The sequence below is a fragment of the Cibotium barometz genome, chromosome 58, assembly GCF_041138505.1.
Source record: "Cibotium barometz isolate CiBa-2024 chromosome 58, ASM4113850v1, whole genome shotgun sequence".
NCBI lineage: Eukaryota > Viridiplantae > Streptophyta > Polypodiopsida > Cyatheales > Cibotiaceae > Cibotium > Cibotium barometz.
In genome coordinates this window covers 3,939,062-3,959,583 of record NC_141103.1, presented here as the reverse complement: position 1 = coordinate 3,959,583, position 20,522 = coordinate 3,939,062, and the positions used below count along the sequence as shown (strand labels likewise).

Genomic DNA, 20,522 nt, shown 5'->3' with positions numbered 1-20,522 from the left:
TATCCCCAGAAGACAAGGGTTCATTATCCTTTATGCACTTTAAACTATGTGAGTTGTATTCTTTGACTATTAAAGATTTATTGCCATAAACTAGCTCCATTTACATAATTTCAACTCTGAATTTCCAGAGATCTTTCTTCTTTAGATTAAGCTCCAAAACTCACAAAAATTAAGCCCTAATAATGCTTAAAATTTTCACCTCAAAATTTTTCCCCTATCTCCTTATGTGCACTCTTGAACATCACCCACCTTTCTCCCAAATTCTACATGCCTTCTCAAAGTTTGGCACATGTCCACCATACAAAGTAGGTCTTGCCTTCAATAATCCCACATGCATAGGAAAAAGAGAAATTAAAACATATAAAAATCAAAAGGGGCATGCCTCTCTTATGATTGTTAAAAGAGAGAGTTGTGAACTTTCGTGTCCATTCTCTTCTCAACGTGAGCCTCTTGCACCATTTTTGTCAATAAATTGAAAACCAACCACTTGTCTCTCAAGTGAGTTATTTCCCACTTTTGCTGCCCAAGAAATCATTGGGTTAAGGTGTTGGCTCGTGATAGTGAGCCCTTTAAGGATTTTGTGTTGCTTCTAGGACCTAATGGTTAAAGTAATGTTTGGAGACGTATGGTAGACCTGACAAGTGGCGGGTCTGTCTCACCGGGTGGGGCTCTTTTTGCGTGGGATTTCCCTAGGGCTAGGGTCATAGAAGGTGATGCAAACGCGCTCCCCAAGAGACAGCCTATTGCTCCACCTTGCCCAGCCTTTTGCTAGGAGTGGCGGGTGGTCTCTCACGGCCGCCCTCTAGGTGGGAACGCTGGGGGCACAAGATGAGAGGCCCTTTCCAAAGACAATGTACACATTGATGATGTATTGGGTCACAATAATGATTTTGGAGAGTCATCCTCACATGAGGATGTTGCATCAGGGCAGAATGACTATGTTGAGTGCTCCATGCTAGGGATAGACGATATGCACGATGTACTTGGTATGGATACACAGGATATGTTGCCATCTTTTAAGGCCTTGCAGGATGCGCAGCAAGATTTAGGTCACGGTGTCTCGCAAGGCACCCATGCATTGCACACGTATGCAGAGACTATGCAAAGTCCAAGATAGAGTGAACATGCTAACATGGGAATCTGCTCCAAGGATTATCCCCTCCTATAGCATTATGAGATGCGGGTCCAGACTTCTGCCAAGCATTTGCTTAGGTCAAAATCCAAAACCCTCTCTTTACCATGAGGATTATCTCATGGAATGTGCAGGTTCTAGGGAGGCTTCCCATGTGCAGTAGGAAGCGCCTTGTTAAGGATCAACTCCACCTTGCCATTATTGGTGGACATATGGATGTGTTTCTTCTGCAGAAGCACAAATTGGATATGTTTCAATGTGGTAAAACTGGTAAAATCCTCTCTAGACACAGACCAGAGGTGGGAGGGACTGAAGCTAGGTATCTTGAACATCTATGCCCCTAATGCACGAGGAGAGAGGGTGGCCTTGTAGAGCATTGTCACAGATCTTCTACCCCTGGTGGATTGTTGGAGAAGACTTCAATATGGTTGAGCAACCATTGGATAAAAAGGGTGGTCGTGAGGGTAGAACACACCCCTTGGAGAGAGCCTCTTGGGAGAGATTTATACTTTCCTTCTATGGCAGGGATTGTTGGACACAGGATGATTTCCAGAGGATGCCTAATTCCTTATCTTACTCATGGCATAACCATAGACGCGGGGATGGATTTATGTTTGCACGGTTGGACAAATTTTACGTGGATGACTGGGGCCCATATAGAGGAGGCTCTATTGCCATCTTACTAGGTACTACCAAATCAAATCATTGCCTAGTTGTCTTGTGCATCAGGGAACTTGGGAGCCAGAAGGGTGTACCACATGCCCGCATCCCAAACTCTCTCTATCAAGATGCAGAAACCTCCTAAGAGGTTAGAGAGATTTGGAGGCTTTGTGATCATCCTAACCCACAGGAGAGGCTTGTTTTGGCCCTGGAGAGGACTAGCCAGCACTATCATTCTATTGCTTTGGCCAAGAAAGAAGACACAATGAGGATGAATGGGACGAACCCCAGTGATGATGATAGTAACTGGAATGATGATTTTGACTTCAGCAAATCACTACGAGATTAGTGGATTGTGCTGACAGCTTGCTACTACTGTTGACCTTGACCCAAGGACTATAATTAAGAGATGACAAATTGAGAACTTGCATAACTGAAATTCCCGTGGAGGAATGTTCGAATGGAATTTTTGGTCTGATGGACCATTACTGTGTTAAGAATATGAATGAATTATTCTCTAATAATTCCACTCACATCTTATTCACATCTCATCACATCCACATCCACATCCATTTACATCACATCCTTTTGGATCCCATATCTTTTGTTGACTGTTAGAGTTGAGCTACATGTGGCCATGGATAGGCGGGCTGAGTTTGCATTTCATGCTAATCAGGATTTTTGGTCACAGATGGGTGGGAGACGCAATAAACTATTTTTCTTAGCACATGGACCTATGCACAATAGGGATAGTTTGAGATCCTTGCAAGATTCTCAGGGAGAACTTCATATTGATCCAAATAAGGCGAGGAGTATTGCCTCAAATTTTTATCAGACCTTGCTCTCTCCACTCTTTGGATAGAGATGCTGCACAACAACTAGTTTGGGAGAGCATGCCCAGGCTTACTGCAAGAGATGTGGTGTTATGGTATGATACACCCTTTTATCATGGAGGGTCTTATCCACCTTGCCTCAAAAGGTGGGGAAAAGACCAATATTAGACAGTGGAAGCCCATTACTTTGCTTGGTTCTGCTTCCAAAATTTTAGTGAAGGCAGCTAGCAACATGAGGCTTCAGCCTGTTCTTCAGAGAGTTATTCATGATACACATAATGGTTTCCCCCAAGGAAGGAGTATCTTTGATAACATATTTTCATTCTGGGAAGCTGTGGAGCGGGCTAAATCTAGCCAGCAATCCCTTGCCATTCTTTTGCTAGACTTTGAAAAAGCTTATGAGACAGAGTGAATTGGGACTTCTTGGAAGGCACGATGGCATGGATGGGTTTTTTCCTAAGAGTGGATTAGAGGGGTCTCATGTATGTATAGGGAGGCCCACAACACAGTTTTAGCCTGCGGGGGGCGTTGTGAGCGCTTTCAGATCTCCCGCTCTGTTAGAGTTAGGGATGCCCCTTGGCCCCCCTACTCTACCTTTTAGTAGCGGAGGCTATGAGCAAGTTTCTTAGGGTCTCGGGCCTCAGGCTGCCTCTTCGCATAGAGGAGTTACTGGACTCAGAGTTAGCAAATGATACTACTATGTTTTTGGAGGCTTCGAAGGCTTGCCTCTATGCTTTCCGCACTGCTTTGGAGATGTTTTATCTAGCAGCAAGGGCCTCCAAGATTTTGGATTAGTGACTCTGATATACAGATTGGGGTTTGGATGTGGGGTTTACCTGGAATGAGAGAAGATGCACTACCAGATATCTTGGCTGTCAGGTTGGTATTAACATCTTGCCTGCACAACGGTTCGCCCATGTGCTCATGAGTATTAAAAGAAAACTTCAGCATTGGAGTAGCAAGAAGCTTGATTTGGCCTCTAGGGCCTTGGTAACTAACCAAGTGCTGCTCGTGATTGCTTAGTTTGTCACATCGTGCTAGCTGTTTCCTAAGGGATGCATTGATCACCTTAGTCGGCTTATTCCAAACTTCCTTTGGTCAAGATAAGATGGCACTGTACACACCAAGGCAAGAGTGGCTTGGGATACCATTATTATGCCAAAGCAAGAGGTAGGATTGAACATCATTGACCCAAAGGTGCAGTGTAAGGCTTTGTTTTGTAAGCTCGTCAGAGGATTTCTTCCGAGCACTGAGCCTTGGAAGGACTTTCTTATGCAGCAGATTACAAGGTGCATCCGGATTAGAGGAGGTGATTGGATTTACAACCCACGTTTTATCTTCTCGGATGCAGAGCACCTACCACCTTCTTTGTCCTTGGTGAGATCTATTCTGCGAGCTTGGGATTGCATGAGGAGCTTCTTGGTTCATATTCCTCCACGATCAGTGAAGGAGGCTAACAAGCAGCCCATTGTGTGGAATAACTTGATCTTGGATGAATTTGATAGACCTCTTGGAGCAGCCATGCATATCTAGTGGGCTTCCTGGGCAACTTTTCTCCCCTCAGTGTTGGATTGGAAAAGGCTCATGAGTCTCACGAAGGATGAAAGAATGTTTCGCATCCAGTACTTGAGAGGCACTAGTTAGAGGATTATGCATGTGAATGCAGCCATAACTAACCATTGGATCACAAGAAACTTCGTGGAAGGGCCTCGTCACTTATGGCTTGGGGTATATTCTTAGGAACATGGGTACCTATTCAGGTCATGGGCCTTCCCACTTTGGGTGAGGATGATGTACCGGTCTTCTACTCCATTCAGGATAGAGGGCTCTTGGAGAGAAGTGTTGAGCAAGATATCATTGAGGGTCTAGTGGTCCGGATAGTAAGAGTGGTGGGCAGGGCAGGAAAGCACATTTATATTAATCCATCTCAAGGGATGATTATGAACTCTTCGAGTCTCTAGTTACATGATGGGTGTCCTATCAGATACTTGCGCTAGGCCCCCGATGAGTGGGAAGGAATCCTTTTAACCCCATGAAAAGCATGCCCTCCCTCAATTACACTGTGCGGAATGCCATACACTTGGTTTCGGGACAAATCCAGAGTCTCCCTACTTCTAGACCGCATTGGGAGCCTTATGGGATGACCCTTGACACTTAAGGAGCTTTTTGGCAAAGGTTGTGGCACTCTGCTTTCGCTACATGGTGGACTTGCCACCAACTAGTGGAGATTGGTCATTGGCGCTAGCCCAGCCTGTCCTAGATGTGCAAGAGCTTCAGAAACAGTTTACCATTGCTTATGGGAGTGCAAGGAGGCACAAAGCAATAGCACACCCTTTTGGAAGGATGAAGAGAGACGCCTACATTTGTTTTGGTGCTATTGTTTGGTTGACACAATCAAGCCCGCAAATCAAGTTTAAAGGGAATGAAAGAGATATGATCTTGCGGGTTACCCAGGGAGTGGGTCAACAATGCCTTCTTCAGGACATGCCACAAGCTACGTACCTCCAGCACAGAGGTTGGACATTGCATGGGAGATTATTGCTAGAATCACAACGTTGCGTACTTCGGTTTATGATAACCATTGCATTTGCAGGATCTAGTGTGATATTATCGACATGCTCTTGGCCACTTGGGCCAAAATTCAAGGATCTTCGAGGGCCGCAAAGAGAGAACGTGTCCAATTTATGAGAGAATGGGATCGTGAAATTTTTTTCACTCGATCTCATATGGGCCTTGCTTACCCTTGCTTGGCCCTTTTTCTTCTTCTTTTTTAAATCATACTTTTAAAAAAATCTCTTTTCCGGGAAAAAAAAAAGAGGAGGACGATCATGTACTAGAAGCAGAGTTCGTCTTCATTTTTCACTGCTTTTATATGATTACCAAAGTAATGATCACCACAGGTAGTTAAAAAATATTGAAAATCATTACAAAAAAGCCGACTTACAGTAACATAGCTTAGACGTTTTCTCACATGGCAACTCTGAAATTTACATATTGGCTTGATAGAACGCCTTGTAAGAGGATCAAAGGACGAGCTACAAGGCAACCATACAAACTCATCAAAAAGATTAAAGCTTAGATGCATTTTTGCCTCATGTTTAAAGTAACGGTCACCACAGGGAGCACTCACACATTTCCTATTGGTTGAAAAGGAAACAAACATTCTAGGTCTGAAATGAAAAATATATCTATCCTTTGGCCCAGAATCAGTTTAAAAATCCCAACTAGCAGTCACATAACTTTAACAGTTTCTTGCATGATAGCTGTCAAAAGATACTTTTGAGATTTACACATTAGCTTGCGGACAAGCTTACTTAGTGGATAGGTCTTCATCATTGCCTTGTGTAACAAAATCAAGAACAAGCTTACAAGGCAACCATACAAACTCATTTTAAGAAATTGAATCTTCAATGAAATCAAATTTGACAATATGGTCAGTGTTAAGATCGAAAGGCTACATCAACAAGCTTACAAGGCAACCATACAAACTCATTTTAAGAAACTGAATCTTCAATGAAATCAAATTAGACAATATGGTCAGTGTCAAGCTCTAAAGGCTACATCAACAAGCTTACAAGGCAACCATACAAACTCATTTTAAGAAACTGAATCTTCAATGAAATCAAATTAGACAATATGGTCAGTGTCGAGCTCTAAAGGCTACATCAATTAATGAAGTGAGGTCTAAGCCTCAGCTGACAAAGTGGGTTTGTGTACCCAAATCTTTCTCATTCAACCTTCAAGTCTCCATAAGCTTAGCTGTCTACTGATGCTTTAAAACATAAGCTGAGAAACTGTTACCGGGGCAGCTTGCATAAGCAAATCAAAATGCATGCTCGATTATTTACCACATCACAAAACCGTGATCCAAACTCAAAAATGTTAGCTAAATGGAAGCTTTTAAAAACGTTTGATCTGTTGTGCTGTGTCTAAAAAGCGATCTACTTTCAAACCGTGGTCTCTACATCATCCTTAATCTTTTGAACACCCACCCACCGAGCATAATCTACCCACCTGTACAAAACAAACCCAAGAAAAAGAAAGAAAGAAAGAAAAAAAAACCTTAGCAACATAGTAATGGAAACGGTACGTTCCATTCATGCATGCACATGCTCTTACAACTCAATCAGCTAGGAGTAAACAGAAATTAGAGTGCTTAAAGAAGAGCAACAACGGCACATCTTAGTCTGTGTTTCTACTCACATCAAAGACCCCAAAAATGTGTTTCCCGTTCGAACAACGAAACATATTGCACTCAAGGCTAACTTTTGGTTGTGTAGCCAAGGTTGGAGAAGTCGTTGCTCCACTACACCGGCCAAAAACTGATACCTGCAATGGAAGAAACAAACCAAGATAAGCTTATTTTCTATCTTTAAAATAAGCAAAGGGAATTCAGCTTGAAACATGAAAATGATAAATGAAAGCCAATGCCTCACTCCAAGTAAAAACACAAGGACTGACTAGTGCACCTTAAGTTGCTGGAGACTGCGGCATACAAGCCATAAGCTACACTCATGGACAAAATAGGCACGTCTTCTGTATTGCCAGCATAGTCTTTATTGAAAGATTTTCTTAAATATATGAGAACGTTTGTTGCAGAGGTACCAATCTGTTCAACATCCAAACACACACATATGAGCGAAATTGTCTGTTTTGAGTAAAGGTACTACACTCTACTGCAAAGGAGGTCAAGCTTGAGGCACACTTGTCCCATAATATACAAGCTTCAGACTATGGCTGACTTACAATAGATGCAGAAGTCGCCACACAGAAAAGCTTCCCACCATTTCGCTGTCAAATTTGCAATCCATGGAATGTAAAAAGCATGAGATTCATTGTGGAATCCCCCGTACAAACATAAGCACATTATCACTAGAGATTGCTTTACTCATCATGTGCTTAGCAGGTTATTAGAGAAGTGTACCACTATGGCTCCAACTCGTTGTAATAGACTATAAGACGTTCCTGTCAACGCAACCTGAAATTTTTCACAGGCTCCTTGTCATTGATTGCGCATTAATGGAAGAAGCTTGCAAAATTGACAACATGAACTTTTCAGTATTACCTGGAAAGCATTATCAGGACAGCCACGGAATAAATTTCGAACAAATCCAGACTGCTTGGAAATGAGAGGGCCGAGAGGAACCGTCGGTGCGGGGAGAAATACGAGCATGAAGTCGGCAATAATTGCCATCATCTAAAACGCAGATGGCACATTCTCTCTCTCTCTCTCTCTCTCTCTCTCTCTCTCTCTCTCTCTCGCTCACCCACATACACACACACATAAACCAAGCCCCCAGTGCCACAAGAGATCATGCTCAGAGTTTGGAGTTTCACCCCTAGAGGTTGATGCAATCTTACACCCAGTCACTTATCTTCATACAATGTGACTGCCCACGTAGGATTGCACTTGTTTCCCTCATACAGCTGGCAAGAACTTAGACACGGAGATCAGAAGAATTACTAGATGGCTCCTCTCGGAAAGCATCCAAATGCCCAGATTACCACCTTTCAAATGCAACCTTGATGGCTGAAACTTCCAAGAGCCAAACCAGATATCCAGAAGACATTAGCCTTATATCTTGCTGCCATGGCTAGAGCTGCCCAATTCTCAAACAAGATGCATGTTTACAAGACTGTTTCTTGCAGATTAATAGTTTCATTTACAAACCTAGGTATTTTCATAGATGTAAGTTGCATGCCCAAGGATTGCTATTGGCCAGATTAGAGTCAGCTTGCATCTTCTGAGATGTAAGACGAGGCTCTATGGGTGGTCAATAGTCTCAGAGCACTCACACCATCAACGAGCTACGCATGATAGGAGATATCCAGTCCAACCAGTAATAGCTTTTCAGATGCCATGTATATCATGAGAGGCAAGGTAAATCTCTTCTTCTTGAGGTGAAATGGCACTGAAAGGGGCTGAAGAGTCATCACCCCTCAAGAGCTCACAGACCACTTATCAGTCGCAAAAATTCATTGCCTCCTTTTTCAAAAATGAGAGAATGATGTAAGCAGTGTTTGTCTTTGGCTCTGGCTTTGAGCTCCTTGTCTCCTCATTGTTATAACCTCATGGATCTAACCTGTAATGGAGTGTAGACAACTAAGAACATGCCAACAAATGATGAAGTATATGACAGCAAAGATGACTCTCATGAAATCACCAATTCAAACATAGGACCAACAGCCCTGGCTAGCTCTAAATTTGTTTGGAGTACACAAGCACAAGGTCCTTAAATCCTACACCACCGTTTCCTTTACCATCCATTTTACACGTCCTATAACTTGCATGACAACTAATGTAGGGTTTTGGGAATCCATAATTCACATCCTGGGAAGTAAAAATCCTAGGCCCCATATTATAAATTTCGATGCTCGTCACCCAATAACGTGCAATTCATGCACTTACATAGCCTTGTGTGTTGGACCATACATGCACATACACACATGCATTCACACATGCAAAAACCTACCGTTACTCCAGTTGTAACTAACTCCTTTCTCTCACTCTCTAAATAGAAACTCCCACACTTGTAACCAAAATCATGCAATACAACTCCCACACTTGTAACCAAAATCATGCAATACAACTCCTCGTACATACATCATCTTGTTTCTTGTTTTATCGGGTTCTTGGTCTTGCCTGTGTCATTTGCTCATCTCCCTTCCGCTTCTCTGATCTGTCAAACGAGCACTCTCACAAACTCACCCATGGCCTCTTGGCCATTTGCAGATGCCGCAGACCTCTCCCCTGAGGAGGCTTCTTGGATGGCCTGCTGCCGCTGACAGATGAGGCTGGCCTTGCACCTGCCCATCCACCTTCAGTGGTACTGTCCCACGCCCTGGCACACACAAAGCCCTCCTGTGCTGGTGCATCAACAACACTTCTGGCTCTTACAAAGCCTATTTGTCGTGTGCAAGACATGTGCATGCTCATTCCCAGGACTTTTCCTAGAAGGGTAGCAAAATAAAGACAAGGTTTCTCCTCTCTTGCTTGAGTTTTGCATTAGGCATGTTCCAAGATGGTGCTTAGCAGTGAAAAAAGACTCCCAAAGCTTCCGCATGTGACATTGGTATCAGAGCATCAGGCTCAGCAAGTCTAAACACTCATTCAGTCCCAGATGAAGGTGCAGAGTCCAAGGAAAGGAACACAAGACATGGAAGAAGCTCCCAGGAGGTTGGTTGGTCGTGTTCCACAGCACCCAAGGCGAATGGCAGTCCTGTGAGTCAAGTGCCACTTGGGGCACACACCAGGAAAGGCTTTTAGGCAACAGTTCCAAGGGAGGATGATCCTCCAAGGGATGGTGTGAGAGTGCCAGACTCAATACTCAAGAAAAGAAGACCAGAGAAAGTGTTCAGGGATAGGGTATGCAGTGATAGGGGACAGAATGAAACAGATGCATAGATCTTCAGCAAATTTGGAGTGGATTTGGAGACCAGACGGGGTTTTCAGTGAAAAGGTTGCCAAGAAGGGAAGGCTGACAAGTTTGGGACTCCAGGAATAGACAATGGGATGATGACAGTCATCCAAGAACAGAAGTTGGAATCTCGTCATCAAGTTTAGCAGAGGGGGACTGTCGTGTGCATGTCCATTCCCAAGGCTTTCCTGGAAGAGTAGCAAAATAACGACAAGGTTTTGAACCAGATTTTGGAGCTTGTGCTGCTAGTATGGGCAAGAGTACCTTGTGGAATCGGCCAGTTTATGAAAGATTATGCCTCTGTCGGCTGTAGCACTTTATGGAATATTTGTCCAGGACCTAGCCGATAGCAGGTCAGCCAGTCCACAAGGGATTCAAGGGCCTATATAAGGCATGACTTGCTCATTAGTTGATTCACTCACTCCTCTGGGGAATAGGGTCACTAGATTAGATGTAGACTAGGTGATTACCACCTTTTGATGGCAGCCTATGGCTTGCAAGACTTGTACACCTTTTTGTACTATATGAATATACTGAAACTCAGCTCTCTCTCTCTTCTCTCCATCTATTGCTTGCATTTTGCATCAGGCATGTTCCAGGATGGTGTTTAGGGGTGAAAGAAGGCTCCTAGAGCTTCCGCATGTGACACTAATGATGGCATCAAAACGGCAGTTGCTACACCCACTTTCTCCAACGAATGCCTGCTGCAGTCGCTCTATCCAGCTGGCCATACTCTTTTCGATCTGATAAGGAGGTAATCTCTGATTCTCTGAATCATGTGAGGCAGCATATCATGCCCCTACTCATCCTGCTGCAGGTGCCCTTGATGGGCAATTTTTTCCACTGTCTGCAACTAAGGTAGGACCTCTGCCTCATGTCCTCTATTCTGCCTGCACACACCTCATCGCCCAGCCGCCTATCATGGGTGGTCCAGCTTCGTTTGGCTCTCTCACAGCACTTTGGCTACCATTATTTGGCCTCCTGCAGCCCTTGCTCATGCCCCTGCAGAGGATAACAATCCTCAACACAGCATGCAAGATTGTGGTCTTCTTCATGCAGAAGAAGCATGCTCAGACCCCCTGCGCACAATCCTTGGTATCTACACCCTTATCCTACACTTCCTGATGGTGCAAAGCTCCTTCAAGGGCCTGATCCAGCCCTCACTTCAACCGCTGCTGCGTGCCCTGAACTCACAAAGGGGGCATCCATAACTGCCTTGCATGCATCCCCTCCAAGCTCTACCCACTTAGTGGGCCTCATCTCTCTAAGCTCATCACATGCCCTCTTTATTGGCTTGCATGCAAGTGAAGCTCTTCTTGTTGCGATAGTCGCTAGGGAGGATGAAAGTCGTCCATGGCTTGTGCGCAGAGAGAGAGAGAGAGAGAGAGAGATGTGTCAAAGCTCCAATAGGAGAGAGAGTTGGTTGCATGACTCAATGCAAACTTGATTGATATGAATCCTTCACCAAGTACAATGCTTTTATAGGCTTAGAGCCTTATCTTTTGAGCCATTCACACACATTGATACAGTGACACATGGCACATGTGATGATATCATTGCTTCCTACATGCACACATAATATCTATATATACCTAGATGAATCCAAGAACATGCCCAAATTCACCTTATAAGAAAGTGCAATGTATAACCTCATGGTAGTCATCCACAAGACAATAAACCATCAACTCCATCATGCATAGTATGGACTAGATACTATGACATCCCCACTAACGTCATCAATGCCCACTAGTGGGTGTAGAACTTGGTTTCAACACAACACCCCCCCCCCAACACACACACACACACACATACATTCATACAAAGGTCTGGCTTTAGAGGCTGTTCACACACATATGCACACTTACACACACTAAGAGGTGCTTCACACACACACTTGCAAAGGGCTAATTTACACACAAAGCTCTGAATCCCAAGAACCACAACCCCCCCCCCCTTCTCAGAGAAAATGGGGAGAAGTGCTCGAGAAAGGCTTCAATGATGTGGCCAAGTAATCTTTTTTTTTTTTTCAAGGATTGTCTTTTAAAAACAAGATGTTTTTGGTTATAAACCTTTTCAGAACCCACCCCTCCCCCCCCCCCGCCCCCAAAAAAAAAACATGGCTTTTTCTGGCTGCCTGGAGGCCTGCTTTTGACAGCCTCTAGAAGCATCCAGTTGTTTGGCTCTCCAGTCTTGCCGTCCCGAGTGGTGTCAATGGCATGGTCACCATGAAACTCGTTTCAGTGGCCTTGAAACTCGTTTCACGAGCACTTGTACCACTTCATAGACCAAATCAGGTACCACATCTACTGTTGCTACTGCTGCCAGGGCCTGCACTACATCTGCTTCATCATCATCGCCTGTCAGCTCCAGCACACCAGTGTTTTACATCAGCTCATGAGACAGCAGCCCTCTCTGCTACATAGAGCACACCAGCGTTTTACATCAGCTCATGGGACAGCAGCCCTCTCTGCTACATAGAGCACATCAGCGTTTTATCTTCAGTTTACACCTTGGGACACCAGCCCACTCTGCTACAGTACAATACATCATCGTTTATCTTGGGACACCAGCCCACTCTCTACTACAGTACATCAGCGTTTTCTTCTACAGTTCGGGACAGCAGCCCTCTCTGCTCACCATCTCACATCATCGGGACGGCAGCCCTCTCTACTTATCTTCACCATCAAGACCACTCGGGACGGCACAGCCCTCTCTGGTCCTCACCACCACTCAAGTATTGCAGCACCCTTGTCACCAGAGCTAGCACCACTACACCACTCGAGATGGCAGCCCTCTCTGCTCTTCATCACCCCTCAGGTACGGCAGCACCCTTGTCACCAAGGTCTGCATCACTTCACTTTCTGCTGCCAACTACCACCTCAGAGTGCCTTTGCATCCACCAACGATAGCCTTCGACACTGACCACCTCACGGAGTGCAATTCATGCACTTACATAGCCTTGTGTGTTGGACCATACATGCACATACACACATGCATTCACACATGCAAAAACCTACCGTTACTCCAGTTGTAACTAACTCCTTTCTCTCACTCTCTAAATAGAAACTCCCACACTTGTAACCAAAATCATGCAATGCAACTCCTCGTACATACATCATCTTGTTTCTTGTTTTATCGGGTTCTTGGTCTTGCCTGTGTCATTTGCTCATCTCCCTTCCGCTTCTCTGATCTGTCAAACGAGCACTCTCACAAACTCACCCATGGCCTCTTGGCCATTTGCAGATGCCGCAGACCTCTCCCCCCTGAGGAGGCTTCTTGGATGGCCTGCTGCCGCTGACAGATGAGGCTGGCCTTGCAGCTGCACATCCACCTTCAGTGGTACTGTCCCACGCCCTGGCGCACTCAAAGCCCTCCTGTGCTGGTGCATCAACAACACTTTTGGCTCTTACAAAGCCTATTTGTCATGTGCATGCTCATTCCCAGGACTTTTCCTAGAAGGGTAGCAAAATAAAGACAAGGTTTCTCCTCTCTTGCTTGAGTTTTGCATTAGGCATGTTCCAAGATGGTGCTTAGCAGTGAAAAAAGACTCCCAAAGCTTCTGCATGTGACATTGGTATCAGAGCATCAGGCTCAGCAAGTCTAAACACTCGTTCAGTCCCAGATGAAAGTGCAGAGTCCAAGGAAAGGAACACAAGACATGGAAGAAGCTCCCAGGAGGTTGGTTGGTCGTGTTCCACAGCACCCAAGGGGAATGGCAGTCCTGTGAGTCGAGTGCCACTTCGATTTCTGCGCATCCCTTACACGCATGAGTTTCCTATCCCCCCCCCTTCTCCCCCGCCCCTCCCTTCAGAATCCACATGCATCTACCTGGAAGTAACCCTAGAAAGCATACATCTTGATGAGACAAAAAAATAAATTGTGGTGCTGAGAGAAACTCCTAGGAATCATAACGCAAGATAAACTATGAAAGACGCACAAACCTTTGTAGACTCCACATTTAGGCTGCTCTACACCCCCGAGCCAGGGGCTAAGTTTCCACTCACAGATACATGCCAGTCACCAGTAGCGGCCCTCGGCAAGACTACCTGTGATCTGCCATGTCCATGACAAGAGTAGAAACTCTAGTCCAGGCACAAACCCATCAAAAGTGCACCGCACAACTAACTAGTAAATAATAACCCAAGGCATCACTTGTACAGTGATAACCGCCGCTATAAATAGCTAACCTGTTATAGATAGCCAGTAGCCTAGTTTATTAATCATGAACCTTAGCCCACTATATCTGCTTGCTATCTCCTAATATCCCTGCTGAATTAGGCCTGCTAATCCAAGGATTAGCTCCAGGAACATAACAACTTCGACATCAACATCCTTCATCGACATCATGCGCCGACCGGACAAGCGAAGCTCGCACTTAGCATACCCCGCGCTCTTCTCCAACTATCCTTTCCTCCTCTTACACAAGACGGGGGGGAATCCATGGCGACACTACTCTACCAACTTGCTCGTACTACCCGCCAACATATCAGCCACTCGCCCACCATCGCCCGTGAAGATGAAATTCCAGCTCCTGCTGCTGACATCTTCTACAACAAACCCATCAATGTTGCAGCTGCCGGTGTCTCTGCGACTAACACTACTTCACTCATGACAGTCATGGTGTACATTCTCATTAAAGGCCATTTGATCCAGGCTGAGCATATAACTCACTTGTGCATATACATCATGCATACATGCATTCTCATATGCATCCCTCGCAAAAACACTGCTCGGTTTTAGACGGGGGAGAGTGTTGGAGTATGCACATATGCACATGCATTCACCCATGCAACAACCTACCGTTACTCCAGTTGTAACTAACTCCTCTCTCTCGCTCTCTATATTAAGAGACTCACACTTGTAACCAAACAACAACTCATACGTACATCATCTTGTTTCTTGTTTTATCATGTTCTTGATCTTGCCTCGGTCACACTTGTAACCAAACTACAACTCATACATACATCATCTTGTTTCTTGTTTTATCGTGTTCTTTATCTTGTCTCGGTCATCTGTGCATACAGCTTTCATGGCTGCCTTGGTAGCACTCTTAACCAGTGTCCAGCCTTGTCCTCCTATTCCTACATTGTGGCCCTAAAAAGAACACTGCTTTTATGGCATAATTATGTATTTTATTAAAAAGTCATTGCATGGTCAATGCAGCACATTTGTTGCTTTCAAACATTTACATCCTTTGGAAAAATGTGTAAGAGCACATCGCACATAGATTTGCTCTCATAGCAGCATGATTGCAGCTATGATGGATATTAAACTTGTGTTCATTTCAATACGCGAACGGTATAAGTTCTGCTTTGGGTACGTGTGCCAACTACACTACCTTCTATGCAAAACACATGCGCATTGCGCGCACACATGTTTGTAATCTAGCATGTGGTCTCAGAGTTGATGTTAAAAAAAAGTATTCAGGTGCACATCGAAGGTATCTCAGGTTTGGTATATTTCTGCGAAGTGCAGTTCTCCCCACCCTGCTTCCTGGTGTCTAAAGCATTAGACAAGGCAAGCTAAACTTTAGATGCCCTCCATGAGGGACATGACCCATCACAAACCCATTGCTCAACATAGGAGACACATCAGAATGACCATAGGAACATGCCTCGTGGATCTAACCTGCATAGAGAGCAAACAACTAGGAGCATGCATGCCTCATGGATTTGTACCTTTCTGAGGTTGTAACAACAAGAATTGTCTGTAAACCCATCAGGCTCTGATATAACGTACAACCAGGCTGCAGGCGTCATTCACAATTCACAATTCATGACGTGCTCACTTATTGTCTACAGTAAAGATATGCAAAGAATTGCATATGTAAGATTTGGCATGAAGACTAAGCACGCCCATTTGCTCTACAATTAGAATACCAAAAATAAATTGTCAACAAAATTGAAAATACATGCAGCATGCTGCATACCACGTCAGCAATGACAAAATCCAGTTCTTTGGAGAAGTTCTCCCTGCGACGCTCCAATTCAGCTGCTGTCTGGTCAGAAAGCCACTTGTAATTGTTGGACAATTGCACAATTGATAATAGAAAAATAAATTAAATTAAGTTCTTGTTGACACATCAAAACGACGCGAAGAATTGAACAATATCAAACACCTAGGCTTTTTGCCAATAAAATACTTGGTCAGGTGCATGCATGATTGAGGGCATATTTGATCCTAGTACACACAGACTCTCTAGCTTGCAAGTATACTAGCATTTTGAATCCCTTGCTCTTTCTTGATCAAACAAATCATGAAGTGAAATTCAGACACCCATAATGATGACAGCAACATTACTATGGGCCATCAAAGTGCATCTACAATGAGAAAAGTTATTTTCCTTCGATCGATGAGACTTGCTGACCTTTGTGACTGTTCCGACCCCGCACTCGATCGCCACTTTGGTCATGAAAAGGTCGTCTGCCAACAGTCTTTCTTTCATTCCTCCAAACTGAAGCATCCATCGGAAAAATGGGGTCTTCTCCAGCTCAAAGAAACGGCGAATGATGGATCCCGGAATCCTGCCCTGCTGGACGGCTTGGGCCAGGTCGGTAGGGAGGTCACTCAGTGACTTTCCAAGGCTCGCAAGGACCATCATTGCGTCTGTTGTGTTGTTTCCAACTCCTTTCGGATGGGACTCATCATCAGCATCATCGTGACCATCACCTCCTCCTCCTCCTCCCCTCCTGCCAGATCCGACCCCGTCCTCGCCCCTGCCGCCACTGCCGGAATCTGCCAGCATTGATGCTTCAGAAGAAGCATGAACAGGGGCTCTCGACAAAGGATTTCTGTTGAGGAACCCTAAAATTCTTGCCATAGGAATAGGTGGAGAGAAATTTTCCATGGGAAATTTCCCTTCTTGCATCTTTGGTGAGGCAAATGAGGCGCTGTACGACGAGAAAAGTGTTGAATGGCGTCGAGATTTGCAGGGAAAACCCGCGGATGCTGCATTCTGAGAAAAGGAAGAGCTCAGCGAAGAATGCAAATGCAGCTGCGCGATGGCCATGGCTAAATTTCTCAGATATGCAGAATCAGGGAAACTTTAACGCTTGGAGAGGTCGATAATGCAGCAATCATACATGAGGAGAAGGGTTCCCTTTCAGCTCAGCAATCTTCCACGTTAGGCTCATCTCAGCGATGTGGATGAAAATTAGGGCTTTGTCGGTGATGCAGGGTTATATTTTCAACTCAGCAGTGCATCTAGTTGCAAAAATCAGGGCTAGGGTTCCTCTCAGCTGAGCGATGCTGCAGAGCGTTAGGGTTTTCTGCAGGCTCGTGTTGCGGCGGCACTGGCTTTTAGGGTTTGCCTGCGTGTGATGCGGGAAAACATAGACTCGTCAACCACTAGAAGTGTATTTTTGATCCATCTGTGACTCGCTCCTTGTTGGACCTTTTTAGTATTTAGTATCTCCTCCCAGATCCTTGTTGGACCTTTTTCTCACCAAAACGTGCTCGAGAAAGATTTTTGTTTCCCAACTCAAAATAAAGGAAAATGTGTTTTTTTGTCCATTGGAATTAAAGCTAATGCCAAAGTTCAATCCAGATTTTCTAATTTCGACGAAAAAATACACTACAAACCGGGTTTTTTTTGAGCACCAAAGCAACTTACTGTGAAGCATGCTTTATGAATCAAATGCCAATGTTAGTCGATGATAAATGCCAAGTTCCTTCCTCTTTCGTAAAAGAATGGTGATAGCCTAAGGGCCTAGACCATGTAGGTTGACCTAACAAGCTTTAGAGCGGGATGTTTGTGCAACTCACTCAGGTGGCACCACAAGGAGTGCCTTGCAAATCCAATAGCACCTTTTGGGCCATCGCTTAAACTTGAAGCCTTTGAAAGTCCTTTTGGTTTCAAATGACGCTTGAAAATTTAACAAAGGTTGCAACCATGAAGATTGTGTAAGGTTGCAAGGGATGTAAGAAATATGTGTGTACGTATATACGTATATGTGTTATTTATGTGCATATAGAAAGAGAAATTTTTTTGGTATCTTTGTTTATAAGGATACATACACAACACACAACATTGGGATCTACACAATTCACATGCATAAAGTGATGTGACATAAATAAAGATCAATTTTGATGACTGAAGTGAAGAGGAAAATCTTCCAAAAATAGTATTAATAATGACTTGGAGCCTTCAAAATAAAGGTTGGTTTTCCCTTAAGGAGGTTTGGAAGGGGTATTAGGACGCAAGATGGGTGTAGCATCCTCTATTGCTAGATTTGAAAGTGGTCCCCATAAAAGCTTAAAAAATAAAGCATGGGAAAGTAAGATGAGAATTGGTAATCTCTTGGTAAGAGAGAGAACTCAATTGGTTCCAATATGTAGCAAGCACTTTCCATGAAGAATGAGGATGATGTGGAATATGTAGGGGGTAAACTCTCAACACCTTCCCTTCCTCTTTGCAAGAGGTAGAAAGGGGTACAAGTTCCCTAGAGGGACTAAACATCAAGGCTTGGAAACTCCATAGCCATCCAAAAGCTCTTGGTATAGGGATGGGTTCTAAAGGACCCACTCAGCGCAAGCTAAGTGAACCACTTTGGTAACATCTCCATAATCTAGCCCTACCTTCTTTGTATAAATACCCCCCAGAACAACACATGGTTTTGGCTCATTTGATTTATTTAGTATTCTTTCTCTTGTGTGAGCTTAGCATCAGCATCTTGTTAAGCATTTCTTAATCTTGATTATAGTGTCTCTCATGTTTGGACATTAAGCTTGTATGTAGCCTTGATTAGCATCTTATTAGTAGTTTTTATGTTGATTAGAGAAGGCTTAATTAGTTCATCTATATATATGTATACATGTGTGTGTGTATGTGCACGCGCATGCGTGCACATATACGTGTATATATATATATATATATGTATGTATGTATGTATGTGAGTGCACGTATGTGGATGTGTATGTATATGTATGTGTATGTGCATGTGCATGTGCATGTGTATGTGTACGCACACACACATACATATACATGTATATATGTGTGTGTACATGTGTATATGTGTATGTGTATGTGTGTGTGAGTATACACACATATACATGTATATATATGTATGTGTATGTGTGTGTGTGTGTGTGTACATATATACATATGTGTAGCAATATATTTCACAAATGTACGTACTTAGAAGCCTATGTGTCCCACTTCCCAAGAATTGGAAAGAAAAGCATTTAACTCAGGCTTGTTAAGATTTTTATTTCTTCAATAACCCCTTGCACTAATGATCTAAAAGATCGCATGAACAAGCAATTAAAGTTTGTCAACTTAAAATCACACAATACAAGCGATGTCTAGTGTGTTGGAGCTCCCAACATTCATGCAATTTCTTTTTTTAGATCTAGCTTCCCTCTAATGAGCTAGTGTACTAGTCAACACAATATGTAAAGAAAGTTTTTACAAAGAAAAAAACATGTACATTAAGTAAAAGTAATGTAAAAAGCTATTCATATATCATGTCCATAGAGCACATGTTTTATTCATATATCACGTCTATAAAGAGCACATGTTTTATTTTTCTTGGCTCACTTTCTTAATAATTTAAATGAACTAAAGGTATTCTTATGCTATAATGAATGGATAGTGAAGATTGTGAGATGTATTAGAGATCACCCAAGGTTTTATCTTTCAAAACCAAAAGAAGAAGCGAGGTTAAATAACAACTGATTAAAAATTTAGAGCATAATTATAGGAGGATAAAAGACACTTTAACTTGGTATGATTTTGCTCAAAAGTTTGTTCAAACTTTGAGATGTAGGAATAGAAGAAAGGGAGAATCTAGAGAGAGAAAATATAAATTCATATGTTTCTTAAGTTCCTTTTTGGCTATTAACAAATAGTACGAATGGAAGATATGTGATGTGGAATATTATCTGGCAAGAAGTAGACTCACCACCCAAAAGTCTAAAAACTAATCTCCCAAGGTAAGTACAAATAGAGTTTTCAATCATTTTGTTTGCATCAATAATTGTAGATAGATTACATTACAATTCCACTTTGAGCACATTAACATTCTTGAGTCACGTGTAGGGATATTGGTAAGGTAGAAGTGTGGCACTCCATCTCGATGCTACTAGTTAGCTATGTGGTGAGAGACAAATAAGATGATTCAATCTACTAGACGTAGAGTGCATGTTTTAAGCGGGCTTTTTTTGGCAAACCACTCTCTCTCTCTCTCTCTCTCTCTCTCTCTCTCTCTCTCCCCATACCTCTCTAGTTCTTCTCACTCTTCTTTCCTCCTCCTCGTTCCTCCCCTCCTCCTCCCAGTCCAGCCCAGCCTAGCCTCACCTTCAAGTTGCTCCTCCACCCCTCCTCACATCCATTCTACATCTCTCTCTCTCTCTCTCTACCACCTTATCTCCCCCTCTCCCGTTTCTTTCTCTATCTATGTCACTCTCTTTGTCTACCCTCTCTCACTCTCCCTTCCCTCTTTGTCTCTCCCCCTCCCCCTCTCCCTCTCCCTCCCTCTC

At 43.6% G+C, this 20,522-nt stretch overlaps 1 protein-coding gene across 1 annotated transcript; it reads right to left on the bottom strand.

Moving 5' to 3' along the window:
* Positions 1-6,220: 6,220 nt before the first annotated feature.
* On the bottom strand, positions 6,221-17,417 carry LOC147605808 (protein RETICULATA-RELATED 4, chloroplastic-like). The gene is made up of 8 exons (XM_086792379.1): positions 16,411-17,417; positions 15,973-16,041; positions 7,691-7,822; positions 7,550-7,603; positions 7,372-7,416; positions 7,095-7,234; positions 6,829-6,954; positions 6,221-6,639 (listed from the first exon to the last, which is right to left on the bottom strand). The coding sequence occupies exons 1-8, from the start codon at positions 17,050-17,052 to the stop codon at positions 6,573-6,575; spliced, it is 1,275 nt and encodes a 424-aa protein (XP_086648505.1). The 5' UTR covers positions 17,053-17,417; the 3' UTR covers positions 6,221-6,572.
* Positions 17,418-20,522: the final 3,105 nt, after the last annotated feature.

Coding starts and splice junctions, on each gene's coding strand:
- LOC147605808 (XM_086792379.1), bottom strand. CDS start 17,052: ATGGCCATCGCGCAGCTGCATTTGCATTCTTCGCTGAGCTCTTCCTTT. Junction 7,604..7,690: donor GTCCTGATAATGCTTTCCAG/GTAATACTGAAA, acceptor GAAAAATTTCAG/GTTGCGTTGACAGGAACGTC. Junction 6,955..7,094: donor GCAGTCTCCAGCAACTTAAG/GTGCACTAGTCA, acceptor CTTCCATTGCAG/GTATCAGTTTTTGGCCGGTG.